The sequence below is a fragment of the Nicotiana tomentosiformis genome, chromosome 12, assembly GCF_000390325.3.
Source record: "Nicotiana tomentosiformis chromosome 12, ASM39032v3, whole genome shotgun sequence".
In the NCBI taxonomy this organism is placed as follows: domain Eukaryota; kingdom Viridiplantae; phylum Streptophyta; class Magnoliopsida; order Solanales; family Solanaceae; genus Nicotiana; species Nicotiana tomentosiformis.
The window spans coordinates 134,577,056-134,596,115 of NC_090823.1; the positions used below are offsets into that span (position 1 = coordinate 134,577,056).

At 36.0% G+C, this 19,060-nt stretch overlaps 3 protein-coding genes and 1 long non-coding RNA gene across 10 annotated transcripts; all 4 read left to right on the forward strand.

Annotated features, from left to right (window-relative positions):
* The first annotated feature begins 1,627 nt into the window (after positions 1 to 1,627).
* On the forward strand, positions 1,628 to 7,880 carry LOC104111638 (GCN5-related N-acetyltransferase 6, chloroplastic-like). 2 transcript variants are annotated; one of them, XM_009621383.4, is made up of 9 exons: positions 1,628 to 1,892; positions 3,116 to 3,338; positions 3,451 to 3,503; positions 3,623 to 3,659; positions 4,592 to 4,663; positions 5,750 to 5,854; positions 5,954 to 6,110; positions 6,234 to 6,310; positions 7,429 to 7,880. In XM_009621383.4, the coding sequence occupies exons 1-9, from the start codon at positions 1,777 to 1,779 to the stop codon at positions 7,492 to 7,494; spliced, it is 906 nt and encodes a 301-aa protein (XP_009619678.1). In that variant the 5' UTR covers positions 1,628 to 1,776; the 3' UTR covers positions 7,495 to 7,880. The 2 variants fall into 2 exon arrangements, with proteins under 2 accessions (XP_009619678.1, XP_009619684.1); XM_009621389.4 differs by lacking the exon at positions 7,429 to 7,880 and adding an exon at positions 6,638 to 6,989.
* A 401-nt stretch (positions 7,881 to 8,281) lies between these two features.
* Positions 8,282 to 11,215, forward strand: LOC104111604 (uncharacterized). 6 transcript variants are annotated; one of them, XM_009621356.4, is made up of 3 exons: positions 8,310 to 8,438; positions 9,957 to 10,034; positions 10,349 to 11,215. In XM_009621356.4, the coding sequence occupies exon 3, from the start codon at positions 10,419 to 10,421 to the stop codon at positions 10,893 to 10,895; it is 477 nt and encodes a 158-aa protein (XP_009619651.1). In that variant the 5' UTR covers positions 8,310 to 8,438; positions 9,957 to 10,034; positions 10,349 to 10,418; the 3' UTR covers positions 10,896 to 11,215. The 6 variants fall into 6 exon arrangements, with proteins under 6 accessions (XP_009619644.1, XP_009619636.1, XP_009619668.1 ...); XM_009621363.4 differs by having other exon boundaries at positions 10,384 to 11,215; XM_009621367.4 differs by having other exon boundaries at positions 10,390 to 11,215.
* A 1,412-nt stretch (positions 11,216 to 12,627) lies between these two features.
* On the forward strand, positions 12,628 to 18,255 carry LOC104111595 (SNF1-related protein kinase regulatory subunit beta-1). The gene is made up of 4 exons (XM_009621332.4): positions 12,628 to 12,922; positions 16,398 to 16,576; positions 16,692 to 16,854; positions 17,773 to 18,255. The coding sequence occupies exons 1-4, from the start codon at positions 12,707 to 12,709 to the stop codon at positions 18,091 to 18,093; spliced, it is 879 nt and encodes a 292-aa protein (XP_009619627.1). The 5' UTR covers positions 12,628 to 12,706; the 3' UTR covers positions 18,094 to 18,255.
* Positions 14,329 to 15,546, forward strand: LOC104111587 (uncharacterized). The gene is made up of 2 exons (XR_689743.4): positions 14,329 to 14,624; positions 14,774 to 15,546. It is a non-coding gene; the product is annotated as an uncharacterized lncRNA (long non-coding RNA).
* Positions 18,256 to 19,060: the final 805 nt, after the last annotated feature.

The following is a 19,060-nucleotide window of genomic DNA, read 5'->3' on the forward strand; positions in this document are numbered from 1 at the left end:
CTGGAAACTAGATTCAAGGGGCTACAATTTACATGTTTGAATCATCTCCAAATTCGTTGTAGATTAAAAGAGATAAGCTTCCGAAGTCGGACTAGTGAACCCGCAAAAATCACGAGAAGTGCGGCCGCACACAAAATTGTGCGGTCCGCACTTGTCCTCTGAAGTGCCGAAATTTCCGGACTCGCTCAAAACTCACCCCGAAACTCATATGGAACCTCTCGGACACAAATCATATATGAATTTCAATCATAAAACACGCTACGGACCTGCTCGCGCACTGAAAATACTGAAAATAGGTAGTCTTGACCCGATATTGACCATGGCCAAACTCCCAAATTTCTTAACTTTACTAATCTCTCAACCAATGATCTAAAAATACACCCAAGCCCCTCGGTACCTCAACCAAATATACCAACACGTCCCAAAATACAATATGAACTTAGTGGAGGCTTCAAATCTCGTCAAACAACGTCAAAATTACCAATCGCGACTTGAATCGAATTATGAGTTTTCGAATCTTCAAACTTCTATGTTTTGCGCCGAAACGTATCAAATCAATCCGGAATGACTTCAAATTTTGCACATAAGTCATAAATGATATAATATAGGTATTCTAATTTTCAAAATCAGATTCCGACCCCAATATCAAAAAGTCAACTCCCCGGTTAAACTTCCAAATAATTTTTCGGACACGCTCATAAGTCTAAAACCACCATACAGAGCTATTGGAATCATCAAAACTCTATTCCGGAGTCGTTTGCTCAAAAGTCAACTCTCCGGTCAACTCTTTTCTTTTAAGCTTCTTAAATAAGGATTGTTCTTTTAATTTAATTCAGAATCTCCAGTAAATCAAATTCGACCATACCCGCGGGGTTATAATACATATTGCGAAGCTGCTCGAGACCTTAAGTCACTGAACGGGGCGTTAATTCTTACAATGACAAGTCGGGTCATTACAACGGTATATTTGTTGATATAGGAAGCACGCGCAAAGCGCGTACCCTAAGAGTAGTATAACACCCTAAGAGTTGACAATCTCGAACGTGTCTATAGACCAAAAAAAAAATAGACTTATAGAAGGAGACCATTGTGGTCCGGCCCTTCTCCGAACTCCACGCATAGTGAGAGTTTAGTGCACGAGACTGCCTTTTTATTTTTATTTTTTATATAGACTTATAGAAGGAGAGACATGAAAAGGTCAAAAGTTATTAATTTAAAGGCAAATAAATTCTTTATATCGAAATTTACTCTTGTAATTACATCTTTCTGAATTATTTCTTTTCTAAACACTCGTATAAGTTCAAAATTTACTACTATTTCCTTCCACAAAGAGATAATTACCTTTAGTTCAAGTGAATCCCTTTATTGACCAATTGCACCGTCTAAAAGGATAAAACAACTTTTTTTTGTATATGTATAAATAGTTGAATTCATTTGATGTAAGCTAAAATCTTAAATTATTATCAGAAAATCAAAAAATAAGTCCACATTGGCTGCATAAAAATGTCAATATGTAGACCCTACTTAAATTAGGAAAGTGGATAAAGTGGATATATATATTTATCCCATTTATTTATTTTTTCTCACTCTTTCCCTAATTTTTTTTCCTTTTGTGAGGGAACAAATGGATAGATAGTACCTACACAAGGAATAGTACTGTTGACCCTCTCTCTTTTTCCTTTAATACTCTTTTTCTTCTCCTCTTTCTTAGGGTCTCAAGAAAAAAGTTTGAATCTTTCCCAGGTGATTCAACAAGAAAAAGGAAAAGAAAAAAAAATGGAGTTGAGAAGTAAATTTTTGCCTCAATTCAAGATTCAACAGCCTGAACTTACTTGGGTTTTCTCTAAACAAGGGAAAAATAAACCCCTTTTTGTTCTCAACATTTTTAGCAGGTATTATGATTTCCCTTTTTTTTATAAGGGTCCAAATTAGTTTGTGATTTACTTAAATAAAGTTGCATTTTAAATATTTTTTTTATTTATTTGTGATTCTGTATGAAATTGGTGGATTGGGTGGAATAGATTTATAGAATTCATGTAGCCGACCTGAACTAGCTTGTGATTTGCTTAATATCAGGAATTGAATTGGTTGATATATATGGAGCTAATGGTTTTTTAGAACTTAGTATTTCTTTACAAGGTTGAATGTTCAATAAAGTTTATTTTTTTTATTTGTGATTCTGAATGAAATGGGTGGAAGTGGAATTAGATGTAGGGGATTTACTTAATACCCAGATTGAATTGGTGGATATATATGAAGTTAATGGTGGTTTCAAAACTTGGTATTTATTTAAAGGTTTGAGTGTAAATAAAGTTGGTTTTTTATTTGTGGTTCTAAATGAAGTTGGTGCAATGGAGTGGAATAGATAGAAGATTTATATAGCTGACTTCAACTAGTTTGGGATTTGGTGATTTAGTTAATACCCAAATTTAATTGGTGAATATATATGCAACTATGTGGGATAATATTGGGTATGTTGTTGTTGTTGTTGTTGTTGTAATATATATGCAGCTAATGGTTTTCTGAAGTTCGGTATCTATTTAAATGGTTGCTTGTAAATAAAGTTGGTTCTTTTATCTGTGATTCTGAATGAAACGAGTCCAATGGAGTTGTGTAGTCATAGAAGATTTATATAGCCGAGCCAAATTAGTTTGCAATTTACTTAATGCCAAATCAAATTTGTGGGATATACATGCAGCTAATAGCTTTCTTAAACTTGGAAATTTTTTAAAATGGTTGCTTGTGAATAAAATTGGTTCTTTTTTCCAGTTAACCAGATTGCAAACAGAGTGGTAGCAAAGAAGTTCTTTTAAATGATTTTATGTTTCCGAATAATTAAGGTTGGGCGTTGGACCATTTTTATAAAACGCTTGATACGACTTTGACGTGTTGTTGAACATTTGTGCAATGTATGTGAAAATCTCTAAATTTGTTTTTGGGGATAATGTTGTTGTCAAGAACATACCAAGAAAAGAGGCTTAAGTTCTAAAGATATCTTCTTCTTCATCCTATGAAAGGCAAAAGATTTATTGAGCTATATTCTTTTCGGCATCAAAAAAATCATCTAACTTCTGCCTTTTTCTCTTCTCTTTGATGGTATCCAATTTGTTCCTAGGGAGGCTTTTCCCGTTTCATATGATAGATGGAAAAATATTGAAGTACATTGCAATAATGACCAAAGTATCCGGCAGACACCCCTGTCAAAGCAGGACAATGCAAAGTTACCCGAGCTATCTTTTAACCGGCTGCAGCAGACTGATGATGGGTACTGTGGATTGCAAAAGCGGAACTTTGGTCGTTTCATTGCTCGTGAGGCCATGCTGGATGAAGAATATTGGGTTTGTTCTGCTGCTTCTATGCTCCTCTAAATAAAAATGTCATGGCTCTTGTTTGTTACTTTTCCTAAAAGTATTTCGTATTTTCTTGTTTCTGTCTTATTGTCAATGGTAGACGGCAGCCTGGCTACGGGCAGAAGCTCATTGGGAATCTGTGTCCTATATGAGGTTAGAGCTTGCTCTTATCACTTGTCCCTCATATAATTAGGACTAGTTTAAAATTGTTTTCTAGATGTAAGTCTGAGTTATTATATGGTAAATATTAATTGTATTTTTGCTAATTTTAGGCATGTTGACGCATATAAAAGAAAGTATGCCGAACAGGTCAGTTGCAGTAAAAAACAACTTTTTGTTTGTTAGCAGTTAAACTTTTATTTGGTTGAAGTTTAAATTTTACCATCAAACATTTCCCCCTTTCCCTACGACTTAGAATAACAGTAAGCAGTTACATAGTTGTTTTAAAAATTGCCCCGTCTCATGGCTTAGCTCCAATGGTCTGTCCTATCATTACTTTTATCTATATCTTTAGGTTGGCAAGTTAGTAATAACTTCAGCGGGCCCTCACATATTTCTCGATGGAACCCATATAGAGATCACTGCATTATATCTATTTCTTAGTGTGAGAGCTCCTTATCATAAACAGTTTCTTATTCTGAGAGCTATTCTTCTCATGCCAACTCGTGGTTTGTATCAGTTGCGTGAGGCTGAAGTTTCAGTAATTGTTAGGCGACAAATGGAAGTTGTATCCTCTGCTATAAGAAGCCCGGTTCTGTAAAAGCGTTAGGAAAAATTCACATGTAAGATCGTGTGAGCTTGCATTTTCATGTTTCCGGCATTGGTTCAGTGCTTATGTGATTTTACTTAGACTTGACAAAAGAGGAAAAACAGATCTTTGCCTACTTCGAAATTTGAATAGGGTAATATTTAGCATTTGGGACTATAGGTTTCATTTGACGTCGAGCTTCAATGCCAATAAGTGAAATATTTTTCTAGGGTTGCTATTAGGACATAAGTTGGTAATTTTAATTTGAGAAAAGGTGTTTCACCTGGCTGATGACCTTGCATTTGATTAGACATGTAACATTTGATAATGACATATATTGGCATATATAAATAGCAACACCTTTGCTGTAATGTTCTTCTCCATTTGCATAAATATTGATCATCCCATGTTGCTCTAATTTCTGCGGCTAGTATTGCTTAACACCCTCATTTTTCTTTGCTTTTTTTCTTTTTGTTCCACTATCTGTGTGCAGGAGTTTTATGCTTTAAAGAGAAGATGTTCTGGTCAGGATGGAAATTGCTTGAAATGCTTTTGTTTTGTTGCGGTATGTATAGTGGCTTCTAGACAATTTCCTTGTTCTTCCTTAGTGTTGCATATGCACAAGTTGCAACCGGTCTGTGATAGTTGATTTAAATGGCTTTCTAACTTTCAGAGTTGCTTTCATTTTGCCATTGATTTTAAATGTAGTGCTTTGCATTTAGTCCGTCAATCTTTTGCATGTTGCCCATTTAATAGTATCTAATGTTCTTGGTGCATAAAGTCTGACAAACCAAGCTAACAGCTGAACTTTTCCGGTCGCCTTTGCTTTAGATGAGACCTCTTCATGTCATTAAGCTATCGAATACCTAAGTGTCTTATATATCATTATCTAACAACAACAACAACAACAACCCAGTATAATCCCGCTAGTGGGGTCTGGGGAGGGTAGTGTGTACGCAGACTTTACCCCTACCCTGGGGTAGAGAGGCTCGGCTCCCTCCCTCCAAGAATTCCCCACCTTGCTCTTGGGGTGACTCGAACTCACAACCTCTTGGTTGGAAGTGGAGGGTGCTTACCACTAGAGCAACCCCCTCTCGTCTTATATCATTATCTAGAGTAAAGGAAATATTTTTCAGGCTATCAGCTATTTGTTACGTGTTCACTAATTTCCTGCTTGGACAAGAGTTAACTGCTTCTGACTTTAACAACTATTTTCTGATTAAAGAACTGCAAAAACACTTAAAGCTTGGATGTTTCTGGCAGACTTCAAATGTAGGAGGTAACGAATCTGCTCATTTGAGCAATTCCTTCATCCAATGTGAGAATGGATATGTTTAAATTTCAAATGTATTCGTACATTTTGAATTTTGATAGAAGATTCTTACTCCTTTGAGCAATTAAACTCCACCACTTTGTGCCAAGTGGCCTAATTCTTCTTCCAACAAGGTCTACTTCACGCAAAATATAATGTTCAAAGTGTAATAAGCATACTTAAGAATGTCTATTATGTACTTAAGATGATTGTCATATGATGTTTATTCTTTTAGAATTTGATATTTGCTTTCATATAAGTAAGATGATTGTTATGTGATAGTTATTCTTTCAAATTTGATCTTTATATTGGATATTCCTCAGCCTTCAAATATTTCAGGTCAAAAAGGAAGAGAAAAATGTTAGAAGAACAGTACTTAACAGCGTGGTGGGAACTTTGGACCTGACAATCCGACAATTTGTACAAAGGGAGAGATACCCAGGGGTACTAACTTAACCAAAATTTTAGCTGAATATTAAAGTTTTAATGTGTACTAGGGTAGTGTGGAACCTACTGAATTCCTTTTCGTCTCATTCTCTCCAGGAAATCAAAAGGTTATCAGCTGTCTTGGCATGTCAAGATCCCTTTGATTCACATAAATACGCTTACATTGCAAATGTCTGTGTTGCAAAGTTTGCTCGACGTCAGGGTATTGCTTCAAATATGATACATTTGGCTGCTGATGCGGCCGCCTTACAAGGTGCCTCGTTTCAGCTTTAAACTATTTAAAATGCTCTTCATACAGATTTACCTGTTCAGAATTGCCGTCCCTCTTAATTAATTTCGCTGAACTACTAATCTTATTTTCTGCGTGTACAAGCAGGTTTCAAGCAACTATTTGTTCATGTAAATGCAGACAACATACCTGGCCAGGAACTATACAAAAAAACTGGCTTTACGGTTAGCTTTCAATCCGTTTTTCCATATACTGAGCATCTGATTGCTAGTGTGTAGTGCCGTATATCTGTGTATGCGAATGATTATCTTTTATTAGCCTTTTTTTTTCTTTTATGATAAGCGAACGATTGTTTTCGTTAGTGTGTTTTTTCTTTTCAAACATCTTAATGTCTACATTATGTCCCTCATAATCATCCGAAGAGTTGAAGTGCTATTTGTGACCGTAAAACATTGTTAATAGACTGTTAAGCTATCCAATTTCAGTTGTGAGGGACCAGAAAATGAAGGTTTACGTTTATCTAATGAAACTCTTTCTTGGCACATTTTTAGAGAAAGTAATTTGGAATATGAAGGATGCCAGATGGAATGCCGAAACTTATGGAAATAAAGCCACATGAGACTGGGTGGATAAGAGAAACCCAAATTTCCTGGTTAATAGGAGCTATTTTACTTGTCACATGGCAACACATAATGCTCAAAAAGTCGAAATAGTATAGCATAAAACAGCTGTTCATGGAGTTCTATTTTGTGATTTCCTCCTCGTCACTTCAAACAATAGATTTTGGTTACACTTAGTTTGACAGTTGTTATTTATGAACGCTTTCTTAATGTTTGAACCGTTGTTTGTCTTCAGCCTCATAATTCACGATCTATGCTCCAGATAAATTCATTTGGAGATGTATTCTGGTTGTATCAGTTAGTTAACAGTGTTATTCATTCAAGGAGCAAAAAGAGTTTATGTAATCTATATGAAACGAGCTCCTAATAGTAACACTCATTCAAGGAGCAAAAAAATTTAAGACTTAAGACATAGTAATGTATATGGAATCAGCCCTTCGCGCTACATCACAAAACCTCTTCAGATGAGTTTAAGTTTTGTGGACTGATTATGTATATATTATTTACACCATCAGGTTAAGCCTATAACAAAGGGAGCTCTTCGTAGAAAGTCATAGCAAACCCAATACAATAACCTGGAAAGTAGAGTAATAACTTGCTATAGCCGGTTAAATTGAATTTATTGTGTAATTGTTTTATACTGTATAACTTAAATCCTTTTGAAATTGCTTACTTCTTAGCCTTCTTTTATCTTATTCTGTTTGATAATTAATTCTATGCAGATTGTTGAAGAAGCTTCATCATCTCTATCAAAAGAACAGAGATTACTTATGTCCTTGGAATTATAAGTTCCATTGCTACTTCACTGCCTGACTAAAGAGGATGTGTTAGTTTGTATATCTTTGAGTAGACAACTAATTGTAATATATATGTTTAGAAAATTGTATGATTTGTATGAGTTGGAGCTAGCTCAATTAGTAGTGAGTGAAAGCTATGTTACATGGACTAGGGAACGGGTATGTATTGGATACGCGTTATTTATGTATCCAATACAAGCGCGTACAGTTAAATTTTTAGTGTATTTTAAAGAATTCAAACTATGTATTTTGTACTCGTATCAGACATTTCAACATGAATACGTCAAAGACAAATGAAGAACTCATGTAACGTAGGTTGAGAATTATTGTTATTATCTTCTTATCTAAAAGGATCTTTATCATTTATTTTCTTACAATGCTGAGATTGATATGAGATTCAAATACAACACCAATTATGAAAAATGATTCGCCAGATTAATCATGTTTACAAATTAGTTTGCTATATACTTGAATTGGTAATTGAGTAAATCTACACATGTACGATACTCCTAAATAAATACTAGTATGACTTTTTAATAAAACATGCTAGATTTTAATTTCAAATTTAATCTTATTATTCGACTTTTAACCTGCATAATCTTTGACAAGTGTTTTTCCATATGTTTATAAGAAGCAACTTTATATAAATTCTTAAGCATCCAAAAAATATATTTTTAATTTTCTAATTTTCTCTAAAAATAGATCTAATTGACAATCAATAGGACTAGTTTTTCAAGTCAACTCTCAATCAATGGACCAATACGCATATACTTAAACTATTCAATCTAATATAAGAAGGAACTGTAGTGTAATTTGCCCCAAATATTTCCATTTCCCTCTCATAAAACCCAAACCCCTTCCCTTATCCCCTAGCTACAGCTTCAACAGTTCTTTATAATTTCCCCCGCTGTTTTCTCCGGCAATTGTATTCACAGGTATGGTATTCTATATCTGAAGCAATAAGGGTTTTGTTTCTTTTGACTTTCTATAAATATATGTATATATTTGAAAATTATACAGTCGAAAGCTCATGTATTTGAATGTCCAATTATTCTTGTTTCAAATTTAGTCATGAAATCATATCTCTATGTATCCTTTTATTTTGTAGTATAGATAATATATGCCAGTACCACTAAAATATGTGTATGCTTCTTTATTACTGTATTTCTTTTTCTAAACTGCTGTGACTATGCTTGCCTGAGCAGACAATCTATTGGAAACAAACTCTCTACCCAGTGGCGGATCTAGTATTTAAACTTTACGGGTTCAACCTTTAAGTTTTTTAGCAGAACTCATTGTATTTTTAAAGTTACGGATTCAGAGCTACTATTTATTGCAATTTTATTAGATTTTTACGCATAAATTTATGCTCAGCGTCAAAAGTAATGGGTTCTACCCGGTACTAATATGTTGCATCCGCCTCTGTTGCCTGTACAAGATAGGGTTAAGGTCTGCGTACACACAATCGTCCCCAGACCTCACTGGGTATGCTGTTGTTGTATGGTAGTACTCCTTTATAATGTTTTAATTTGTATATCTGCTGATTGGTGCAGAGAAAAATCGTTATGAACATTGGACAGAAATAATGTTGATCCCTTCTCGTATTGTGACTTGATACGGATTAACTTTCTTTGCTTACCTGGTTAATGAGCCTAAGTTTGCTCACTTTTAGTGGCTCAAATTTTGTGGATTTAACCTTAATTTGCAACTACGTCCAACGGAATTTTTATCATATGTTAAATACAGCATAGGCATGTTTTTGTTTTGGGAAAAACGGCATGTTTTGTGGCTCTGGTAGTTCTATGTCCCCAGTGGAGGAAATGATCCAAAGGGAGTATTGAGTAGAATAGTAATCTTAGAAATGCAGTATTTTTAAATGCTTGTTAACTTCTATACGGTGAGCTCACCTAATTATATCAGCTTTGTAGTCATTTCCAAAGGAAGCTGAAAACCGGTGTTAATCCGTTTGTTCATAGATTTGGTTTCAAAAATTTGAAATAATATTTGACTATATTTTTCATGCTGTGCCTGCAAGAAAATAACACTAAGATGAATTTCTTTTAGCATTTATAATTGATCAAATTCAATTTCACGGCTGTTCCCCTCTGTGTGTGGCCTCTTTATTTCACGAGTCAAGTGGAAGTTAGCTTTGAGATTGGGTATCTTGTGATCTCGTGACTTTATTGACTGGTTCAGTGGAAATAGCACTTGTATGAAGTATTTTAAATATTTTATTCAACAATTTTTCATGTCTGCTCATTAGAAGGTGAAACATATGAGTTGTTTGATGGGGATAAATGGTCTCTGATCAACTGCCATACTGGTTGCTGGTCAAAAATGGCTTTTTTGAGATTCAAAATATTAATCGTTGGGCTTGTTATTTGTCCTGCATTAGTTTTTAAATAAAAGGAGCTAGGCCGATTGTATTTACATAATCTGCTTTTGATTTATAGGGAAAGTTCGTATCGTGTTCAGAGAAAAGAAAAAGGAGAATCTGATTTTTGTATTCACTTGGCTTGTGCTCTTACTTTGTGAGTGGTTTTTACAGTATCTTATTTTTTTGCCGCGCTCTTTCCTGTTCTCTTTATCTATGGCCGCACTTATGTCTGCAGTTTTGGTCACTTTATGTCAATGAGAACTTTCACCTGTCTATTTATTTAAGTAGTTAGTCATTTATTAATTATTATTAAAAATAGGCTATGATATTACTTCTTTTGTATTATACATTCTTACCTGGAATATGATTTGTTGCCTACAGAGAGTTGTTTTCAGACATTTGTTTTGGGTGTACTAATTTCATTGCTATGCTTCAATTTGCTAATTTGCTTGAGTTTTATAATTGCAGTGCCAGCCTCTTTCTATTAATTTTCTTTCTGCCAGTTGCAGAGGCTTAATCTGAAACTGTTTGAAAGATAATGGCAAAACCTTCCCAACCACCTCAAAATGGGAAGGAGGAGATCAAAGAGATTGATACTGCGACCGCCAGCAACGATAATGAGAGCAGCAAAAAGAAGGTGACAAGAAAGTTGCCAAGCCCGAAAGAGCTTGTATCACACTATGAATCGCAAGGTATGGACTCTCAAGAAGCTTCCTTTAAGGTTATTGACGATCTCCAGGGTGCTCTCTTCAGGATGATCAGCACTTCTCGAAATGATAAGAATCGCAATAATAGGAATATGTCATCCGAAACCTCCAGAAAGTTGGATGTCATAAACGCTCGACTTCTTAGCCTTGATATGAAAGTTGACTCCAAGCCAGGCTACCCTCAAGCCCTTGCCATTGGATTGGCCGCTGGTGGCCTTCTTCAAGTGCTCCCTCGTGTTGCAAATTCGGTTGTCCAAATTTGGAATACTGTTAGAAGTGCTACAAACTCAAGTCCTAAATCTTGTTGATTAGCATGTTTGCTTCTAGTCATGGTACTTCTACTTTTGAAGTAGGAATTTTGCTGAATTATGATTGCCGGAAAATAGAATATTGTAGGGGCCTTTCTTCATTACTAATGTTGTGCAACCTTTACTGAGCCGAGGGTCCATCGGAAACAGTCTCTCTACCTTCACAAGGTAGAGGCAAGGTCTACATATACACTGCCCTCCCCATACCCCACTTGTGAGATTTTGTTGTTGTTGAATGTTGTGCAACCTAGTGCCATGAATCTTAGCATGTATCACATTTTTGGCTGTTAATGCCAACTACTAGTTCCATTCTTATTCTATTGTCAGGCTACTGGAGTATCAGTCAAGGTTTTGTTGCTGGAGTTTGTAGGTCTCTGCATCTATCACTTGTTTTACTTGGCAAAGGGCATATTGCTAGTTGGTTTTTTGAAGAAATGTCCGTTGTGTTGAAAATGGGAGCTTGGCCCTAACTAGTAAAGTTACTGTCATGTGACCAGGAGGTCACGGGTTTGAACTGTGTAAATAGCCTCTTGCAGAAATGCAGGTAAGATTGCGTACAATAGATCCTTGTGATCCGGCTCTTCCTCAGATTTCGCGCATAGCGGGAGCTTAGTACACATGACTGCCCCTTATGCCCATTGTGTTGAAAATGTTCATATAGGTTTGCCACTGCCTTTGTAAACTAGTAATTTGGAAGCAAGATGAGACACATTCTTCATTCTTGCAAAGATATTTGATGGAGAGAGAGCCATGGGCGGACCTATAAGTTATAGTTTCATTCGAAATCAATAACTTTGCTCGGACTCATACATGTTAAGGAAGATAATTTTGTAGGAAGAGCTACTCCCTTTCGAGGATAATTTTGTAGTATTTTCCACATTATTAATTGCTTATATATTCGGGGGTGTCGCTATCGTTTCTCTAAAACCAACGTAGGCACACAGCCAAAGGGGATAATATAAGCACGCCGAAAAGTACCTTCGATTTGACGGTTTTGTACATACACTAAATTTCAGCAAATCTCCACTTTCCATATTGTAGTTATCCTTGGTCAACGTTTCTGATCTTTCCACGTCATCCATATTTATCCTCTAAATTTTCCATTTTTCGTTTTTTTTTCTTTCTTCTCACTTTCCATCTCTGCCCTTTTCTGCTCCCCAGCTTGTTTTTCCAGCTTTTTTATATATAAAAAAAGTACTCATAATCAATATGATGATCGTACATGAATTTAGATAGAAAGAAATTCATGATTTTAACTTAATATATTCAATTTTTAACAATTTTTTCAGAAGTTTTCACATTAAATTAATACATATTATATCAAAAATATTGAATTTCAATAATTATAATATAAAAGTAATGGATTCGCCTTTGAATTAGATGTCCGAATAAGAAATTAGGAGTATCGAAAAAAAAGAAAAAAGATAAATACTTATCAAACTTCGTCTTTTATCAAATAAAATAACTTAATCTTATAGTTAAAATTAAAGTGAAATGTTATACGTTTTATATATAGAAAATAATAAATGTGCATATAAAATATTAATATATATTGTATTTATTAATGTGGCGTAAATATGAAAGTTTGTACGTATTAAAAAGAAAGTTATCCTTAGCTCAATGGAGGGCAATGATGGTAAATAACTCAAAATAGTGTGTCTTATTATTTTAAGCCACCTCCAATCTCACCTTCTCCATTAATAAGTCTGACAGGATACTATATAAACCCAAAAGAGAACGTGACTCCTATTACTTTCTCTCTCTATATATTTACGTACACATGTATATTCAGTAGCATTATTGGTGAAGACATGGGGAATGCGAACGGAAGAGAAGACGGCGCCGTCGTTGGCGGTGGCGGTGGCGGTGGTGATGAGGTGTCGGGAAGAAGATCCAGTAATATTCAATCTGCAAATATTGGTGAAGATCACGCTCGGACCACGCGCGTGGCTTCAGCTGACTTAATGGTCAATTCTCCTCCGCAAAGTCCACATCGCTCTGCTTCACCTCTCTTGTTCGGACCTCAGGTTTCCATTTTTCTGTTACTTTTACTGTTATATATGTGTGTGTGTTTCTTTTTGTGTGTGTATATGCGTGTGTGTGGTGGTAGTTTCGGAGGCGGATTTAGGATTTGAAGTTGTTGTGTAGTACAAATGATTTGAATTTAAGCATAAATATATACTTGCATTATAGGAACAGTGCGTGTTTGAGTGTTGGCCACGAAGCATTAGAGTTTAAATTTGCAGTTTAAAACCATATACAGATAATTTTGTGGCTATAAATCATGTAATTAATGCTAAAATAAGAAGTTCAAAGTTAAATTCTTTCTAAATATAGTAAGGTATTATTTTTTTGGGACAGACTAAAAAGTAAAACATCACATAACTATGTCTCTCAATGACAATATTCTGTAATAATGATGCTTAATGCATTCCGGAGCAAGAGGCGGTTGAAAAAAATTTATGCTTCAATCATAGTAGGATTATTGAAATCTTTTAGTGAATCCTTAGTCAAGTGGAATTTGGAGTTGATGCGAGCTTTGCTCTGATTAAGGCAATTTTTCTTCACAATAGTTGATTTTTTATTTTACAAACTGATACTTGTTGATGAAATTAGTTTAAATTCTTCTTGGTGAGGCTCATACACTGGAGAGATGTAAAGGTTCTAACTCTTTTGTCTTAGCTCTCTTCACTTAACAGATTTGAAATTCTGTTCATCTGTCTAAACAAAGGCATAAAGCTTTAAATTTTGTGCTCATGCATTTTGATTTGGAAATAGGAAGTCGAGTTATTTAAGATACATGGATAAAATGGTAGTAATAGATAAGAACATTCTGTTTTTAACAAATTTAGAATAATAAATCATGAACGATAAAAATTCAAATAGTGAATAGTATAATCGTCAAATTAGGCTTATATATGTGTTGCTTGATGAGTAGGGTAGATTTAGGGATGGGGAGGTAGATGAGATAAATAATTCACTTCAGAAATCCCTTATGGAATCGCTTACTATTTTTGAATTTCAAAAAAGAGATCTGAGGATGGAGCTAGAGGAGAGGTGTTTTATGGATATCCCTAGTTACTAGTCCAGAACTATGTTCATTTTATTTGCCTATATGTACCCATGTCGAGCAGGAGTGATGGTATTCATATGTTCCGTGTGGAAACTTCGGAATACAATAGAAATTTGCAAAAAGTTCCTGTTACTTGCACCTGTATCAGCTACGTACGTAATTGAGTCCATGTAACATAGTTCATATTGCTTTAATATGTGGTAATCATTGCCATGTAGAATCAGATCTTCCCTAGTTGGGTTACATGTTATTGGCTTCTTGGAAACCAATAAGCTACTGATTGCTATTTGTTCACTTATGCAATTCAATGGGTTTAATATCCCATTCAGATGGAGATGGAGATGGTGCTGGAAGATAGAAAATAATAGAGTTTTGCAGAAAACAGTGGAGTGAATACATTCGGAAAGATTGATAAAAAACTGAGATGGACAGATATGATAGATGGAAGAGGGGATGGTGGGCTTTGCTATGGGTTACATGGATCATTGGCTAATTGACACATCTACTGCTGCCTCTTGAAATCTACTTATGTATTTGGCTAGAAATTTGATAGAATCTGATACCCATAAGTCACAGGGAATTGGGTTTTTTCACAAAGATTCACAAAGATTTGAATCAGATTCATTCCCAGACCCCACGGTGTGGGATAATACTGGGTATGTTGTTGTTGTTGTTGTTGATTTGAATCAGATTCATTATTGTGCATTTCAGATCCCTTAGCCTAAGTGAAGCCTTAGATCATATGTCCTTCATTTTTAGACTTGTCATAATATCATCTGATGCATCTGGGTGATAATCCCTGCAGTTACTTTTGGTGCCTATGGACTGAAAGGAATCGAAGATGGTTTGATGGAACCTCAACTCCAAATCACTCTCTCAAAGCTAGATGTTTGATTGATCTTTCTTGTTGGACTAAGTCAACCCCTGTAATTAGCACCGACCATTTTTTGGACTTCGTTAGCTCCCTTGTTTTAGATTGACACATTGTAAAGGGCTAACAATATTGTACTTCTGTTCTTTTGTGATTTTGCATCTCCTTGATGCCTTTTAATGAAATACCTTCATCAAAAAAAAAAACATCATCTGATGCATCTGACTATGTGGCCACTATCCCTCGCATACCTTTTTCCTCCAGTTGGATATCCCATTGACTTGGGGTAATTTGTGGGTATGGCTGCACGCATTGCATGAGTAAGTATGTGGACCTTGGTTGTGACAGTACTTTTTACCTTTTTCCTCCCTTGTCTCCCCTAATTTGAGCTCTTCCATTCTTCAGGAAAGCTTTTCAGTTTTGGGGGTTCCTGTTAATATAATTTTTTAACGTTTTCTTTTTGGGATTTGGTTTGTATTTTTTATTATCTTGGTTTGGGGGGGGGGGGACATAGTTCGAAGAATTGTTCTAGGTCCATTCAGGAGCTTGCAGTAATGCTTTTCCCGTTTCATTTGATTACTTGTATGACTGTGCTTATGAGCTTCATGTATTTTGTTTCCTTACTGTAGAAGCACTAAGAAAGTGCATCTGTATACAAGTTTTCAGTATAGTGGATATACAAGTTTTTCCTGAGTTCCTATAAAGTATTTAGTAACTCAAAAGTGTTTCCAAGTTGTATACATCTTTCAATTTTCGTCCAAAAAGCAAAAAAGTATTAGTATATATGTTACGGCACGTGATGCAGCTTCATTCTTCTCAAAACACCTACTGTTTCTTTCTCTCAAAATGAACCATAGTATGCAGGCATGGGTTGTAATCGCAAAGGCTCTACGTGATATTTGGTTCTTTTCTTCACATCTAGCTCCAGACTGCTTCCCTCGAATTATGTGGCATTCGCCACTTTACATTGGATAAGTAAGAGAAAATAACTCTGAAGCTATGGTACAATTTGAATAGGTGATCTGTATATTCTGATGAACATATAACACCTCGTGCACATAAGCAATAGTCTCTTCTGGAGGCTTGATTGGGTGAGACAGCCATCTGGAGTTCCAGACAAAAAAACCCTCTATTTTTAGTGGGAATTTTCTTCCATACCCTGTTCCAAGGACAAAACTCTGTTGCATTCCTTCCTGCCGTTAGATATTGATAGCAGGACTCCATAGTGAAGTTAACATATTTTCTGGCTTTTCATCTCAAAAATGGTTCTGTGGCTGATGAGTTTAATTTCCTGTTTGCTTATGTGGTATTATTAACATTTATGCTGTTATAATCAACATTGTCGCTCCAACTATGCCTTTTTCTAAATGGCCAAGAAGGGAGACATGTGTCTTTGAGGTTGGCCAATAACCAAAAGCAAGCACCTTTTATTTGTAGTTAACTTGGAGATAGAGCAGGAGAAGTTAATTGCTTCTTTAGGCACCCCAATAAACCCCATAAGTACTTAGGACTGTCTGATTTCGAGACTTAAATCCTCTCTTTTTATCCTCCTTTTCAGGTCCCAGTAGTTCCTTTACAAGCAGGGGATGGCCATCCTGCTACCGACCAAATGTGGGGCGATGAATCTCAGGATGCCTCTGATCATTCTCCAGAGAGTGGCATACCTATTTTGATAACATGGAGTTATGGTGGTAATAATGTTGCTATCCAAGGATCTTGGGACAACTGGAGATCAAGGTAAACTCTGGCCTCTTGTTCAGGAGTTGATCCAGATTCAACCAAGCACTAGCTGCTGTGACAATTCCTATTAATGGAGTTTCTGAATGTATCCACCAATGATATTTGCTTGCAGGAAGATTCTCCAAAGATCAGGCAAGGACCACACCATTCTTTTGGTCCTTCCGATGGGTATATATCATTACAAATTCATTGTGGATGGAGAAGTCAGATATATCCCAGATCTTCCATGTGTAGCAGATGAGACAGGCGTTGTCTTTAATCTTCTTGATGTTAATGTAAGTGAGTATTCCGCCTCCTGCTTAGTTGGTTGGGAAGCTGATTTACCTTTGGCTAGAATTGCTAATTGCATTATCACAGCAGTGGCATCTTGATAACTTTAGCACATTTAGCAGTCTTCATTAAAGGGTAGGCAGAGTTTGCAATGTTGCAGCTTGGCATTGCCATTTTATTTCGTTTTGTTTTTCCTTGTCCTAATTAAAGAGGAAATGTGTTTCTCTCTTATTTAGGGGTAAAAGTGAAAATATCTCTTCAGATACTAAACAGTTTACTATAACAGTAGTAAACATGTTCTGGGTAATGTGTAAGCTAGTAAATTAATGAGAATGGACGCCTGTGTAGCTTTTCAAACCTTAGGTGGTGCCAGTGGTATGAAACTATCCTAATTAATATTTTATGCATAAATGGATTATTTTTCAGTAAGACCACGAAAGAGAAATTTATCTCAAGGGATTATTCACATATAGCTTCCTTAAATGTATGCACAGCTAAACGAGTTTGGTTGGTAGAGATAGGGAATCAAGAGTTTTTAAAAGTGAAAAGCTACTGAACAAGGTAATAAAACCACTGAGATATACAAGCTACTGAAAAGCTACTTAAGAACAAGGTAATTCACTATATACATATATGCAGTTTGATATATTACTCAGAAAGGTAAGGGGAAGACTTGTCTAAAAGAAAAATGATTCTCATGGAAAAAATGCGTTGATGGCTGATTAATGCATAAACATGTGACTGGGAGGCTTGCAAAGTTACTTAGAAGGAGCATTCACCATGTATTTTCATGTGTGAAATGCGCAAATGCTGCGGTTGGTATATTTGGTTAGGAGGCTAAAAAGAATATCTTGCTATGCCTGCTGTTTCTTAAGGATATCGGCTCATGTACATGGATAAAACAATTTGCATCCTTCCTACAGGATAATGTGCCGGAGAACCTCGAAAGTGTTGCAGAGTTTGAGGCCCCACCGTCACCTGACTCTAGCTATGGGCAAGGTTTGCTGGGAGATGAGGATTTTGCAAAGGATCCAGTGGCAGTTCCCCCCCAACTTCATCTAACTGTTCTTGGTTCTGAAAACTCAGAAGAAGCACCTTCTTCTCCGAAGCCCCAGCATGTAGTGCTTAATCACCTCTTTATAGAGAAAGGATGGGCTTCTCAATCCGTTGTTGCTCTTGGTCTGACGCATAGGTTCCAGTCCAAATATGTTACTGTTGTCCTCTACAAGCCACTGAAGAGGTGACCCCGTGTTTATGTTCTAATCTTTTTGGAGCTTTCCGAGTGTGGTTGCTTTAAGATTCCACTGTTAATAGACCTGCTCAAGGTTCAACTTTCTTTAACCTCTGCTGTTGTACAATAGTTTCAAGTTTATCAGCAATGCATATGTATTCTCTGTGCAAGTAAACATCTTTAGGCATTTTTGGCGATTTTATGTTCATAAAGTTTTTTATTACAAAACTTAGAAGGATTAGTGTGCAAAATGAGAAAAGAATATACAGTTAGCTATATTGCATGTTAAATCCCCCTGATTTCTGAGAGAAACTATTGGGATGTTAACTCGAACCTTAGCTTGTTGTTTCTTTTCTGCCATTTCCCTATGACATAGACTTGTAATAACAACTATGCATTTATCCCATTTCATTACAATGCCATGTTCTTTTGTGCAAGTCCCTCTTCTGTGCATTTATTAGCACTTACATTCTTCATATTGAGAACAACTTTGAACATGAAGGATGAAAGGAGCAATAGCGTATTTGCATGTGCTTCTGCACTTTTAGGTAAATGCACCTGTACATTCAAGACTTCAGTGATCCATACATTAGCGGATTGATCATCCGTGCGATAAGCTGAAAAATTAGTATCTAATGCTAGGAAGGAATTAGTAAACTGGTTCTCAGAAGATTGTTACAATTATAACGGATGTGAAATCGTCTTTTCTACTGCTGGTCAAGGGAGAGGATCTTATTCGAACACTAGTAACTATAGTGTTTAGTCTGAATATGCTGTAGAAGTTGCAGGATTGTGCATCTGTCTCATGAATTTCCTTACATTGCTATTCGAGTTAAAAGACGAGTGGGTTGCTCTAGTGGTGAGCACCCTCCACTTCCAACCAAGAGGTTGTGAGTTCGAGTCACCCCAAGAACAAGGTGGGGAGTTCTTGGAGGGAGGGAGCCGAGGGTCTATCGGAAACAACCTCTACCCCAGGGTAG

Excerpts from the sequence above, each read along its gene's own strand:
- LOC104111638 (XM_009621383.4), top strand. The coding sequence starts at position 1,777 with ATGGAGTTGAGAAGTAAATTTTTGCCTCAATTCAAGATTCAACAGCCT. Across the intron at positions 5,855-5,953 it reads AAAGGGAGAGATACCCAGGG|GAAATCAAAAGGTTATCAGC; the intron begins GTACTAACTTAA and ends CATTCTCTCCAG. Across the intron at positions 6,111-6,233 it reads TGATGCGGCCGCCTTACAAG|GTTTCAAGCAACTATTTGTT; the intron begins GTGCCTCGTTTC and ends GTGTACAAGCAG.
- LOC104111604 (XM_009621349.4), top strand. The coding sequence starts at position 10,419 with ATGGCAAAACCTTCCCAACCACCTCAAAATGGGAAGGAGGAGATCAAA.
- LOC104111595 (XM_009621332.4), top strand. The coding sequence starts at position 12,707 with ATGGGGAATGCGAACGGAAGAGAAGACGGCGCCGTCGTTGGCGGTGGC. Across the intron at positions 12,923-16,397 it reads CTCTCTTGTTCGGACCTCAG|GTCCCAGTAGTTCCTTTACA; the intron begins GTTTCCATTTTT and ends CCTCCTTTTCAG. Across the intron at positions 16,577-16,691 it reads TGGGACAACTGGAGATCAAG|GAAGATTCTCCAAAGATCAG; the intron begins GTAAACTCTGGC and ends ATTTGCTTGCAG.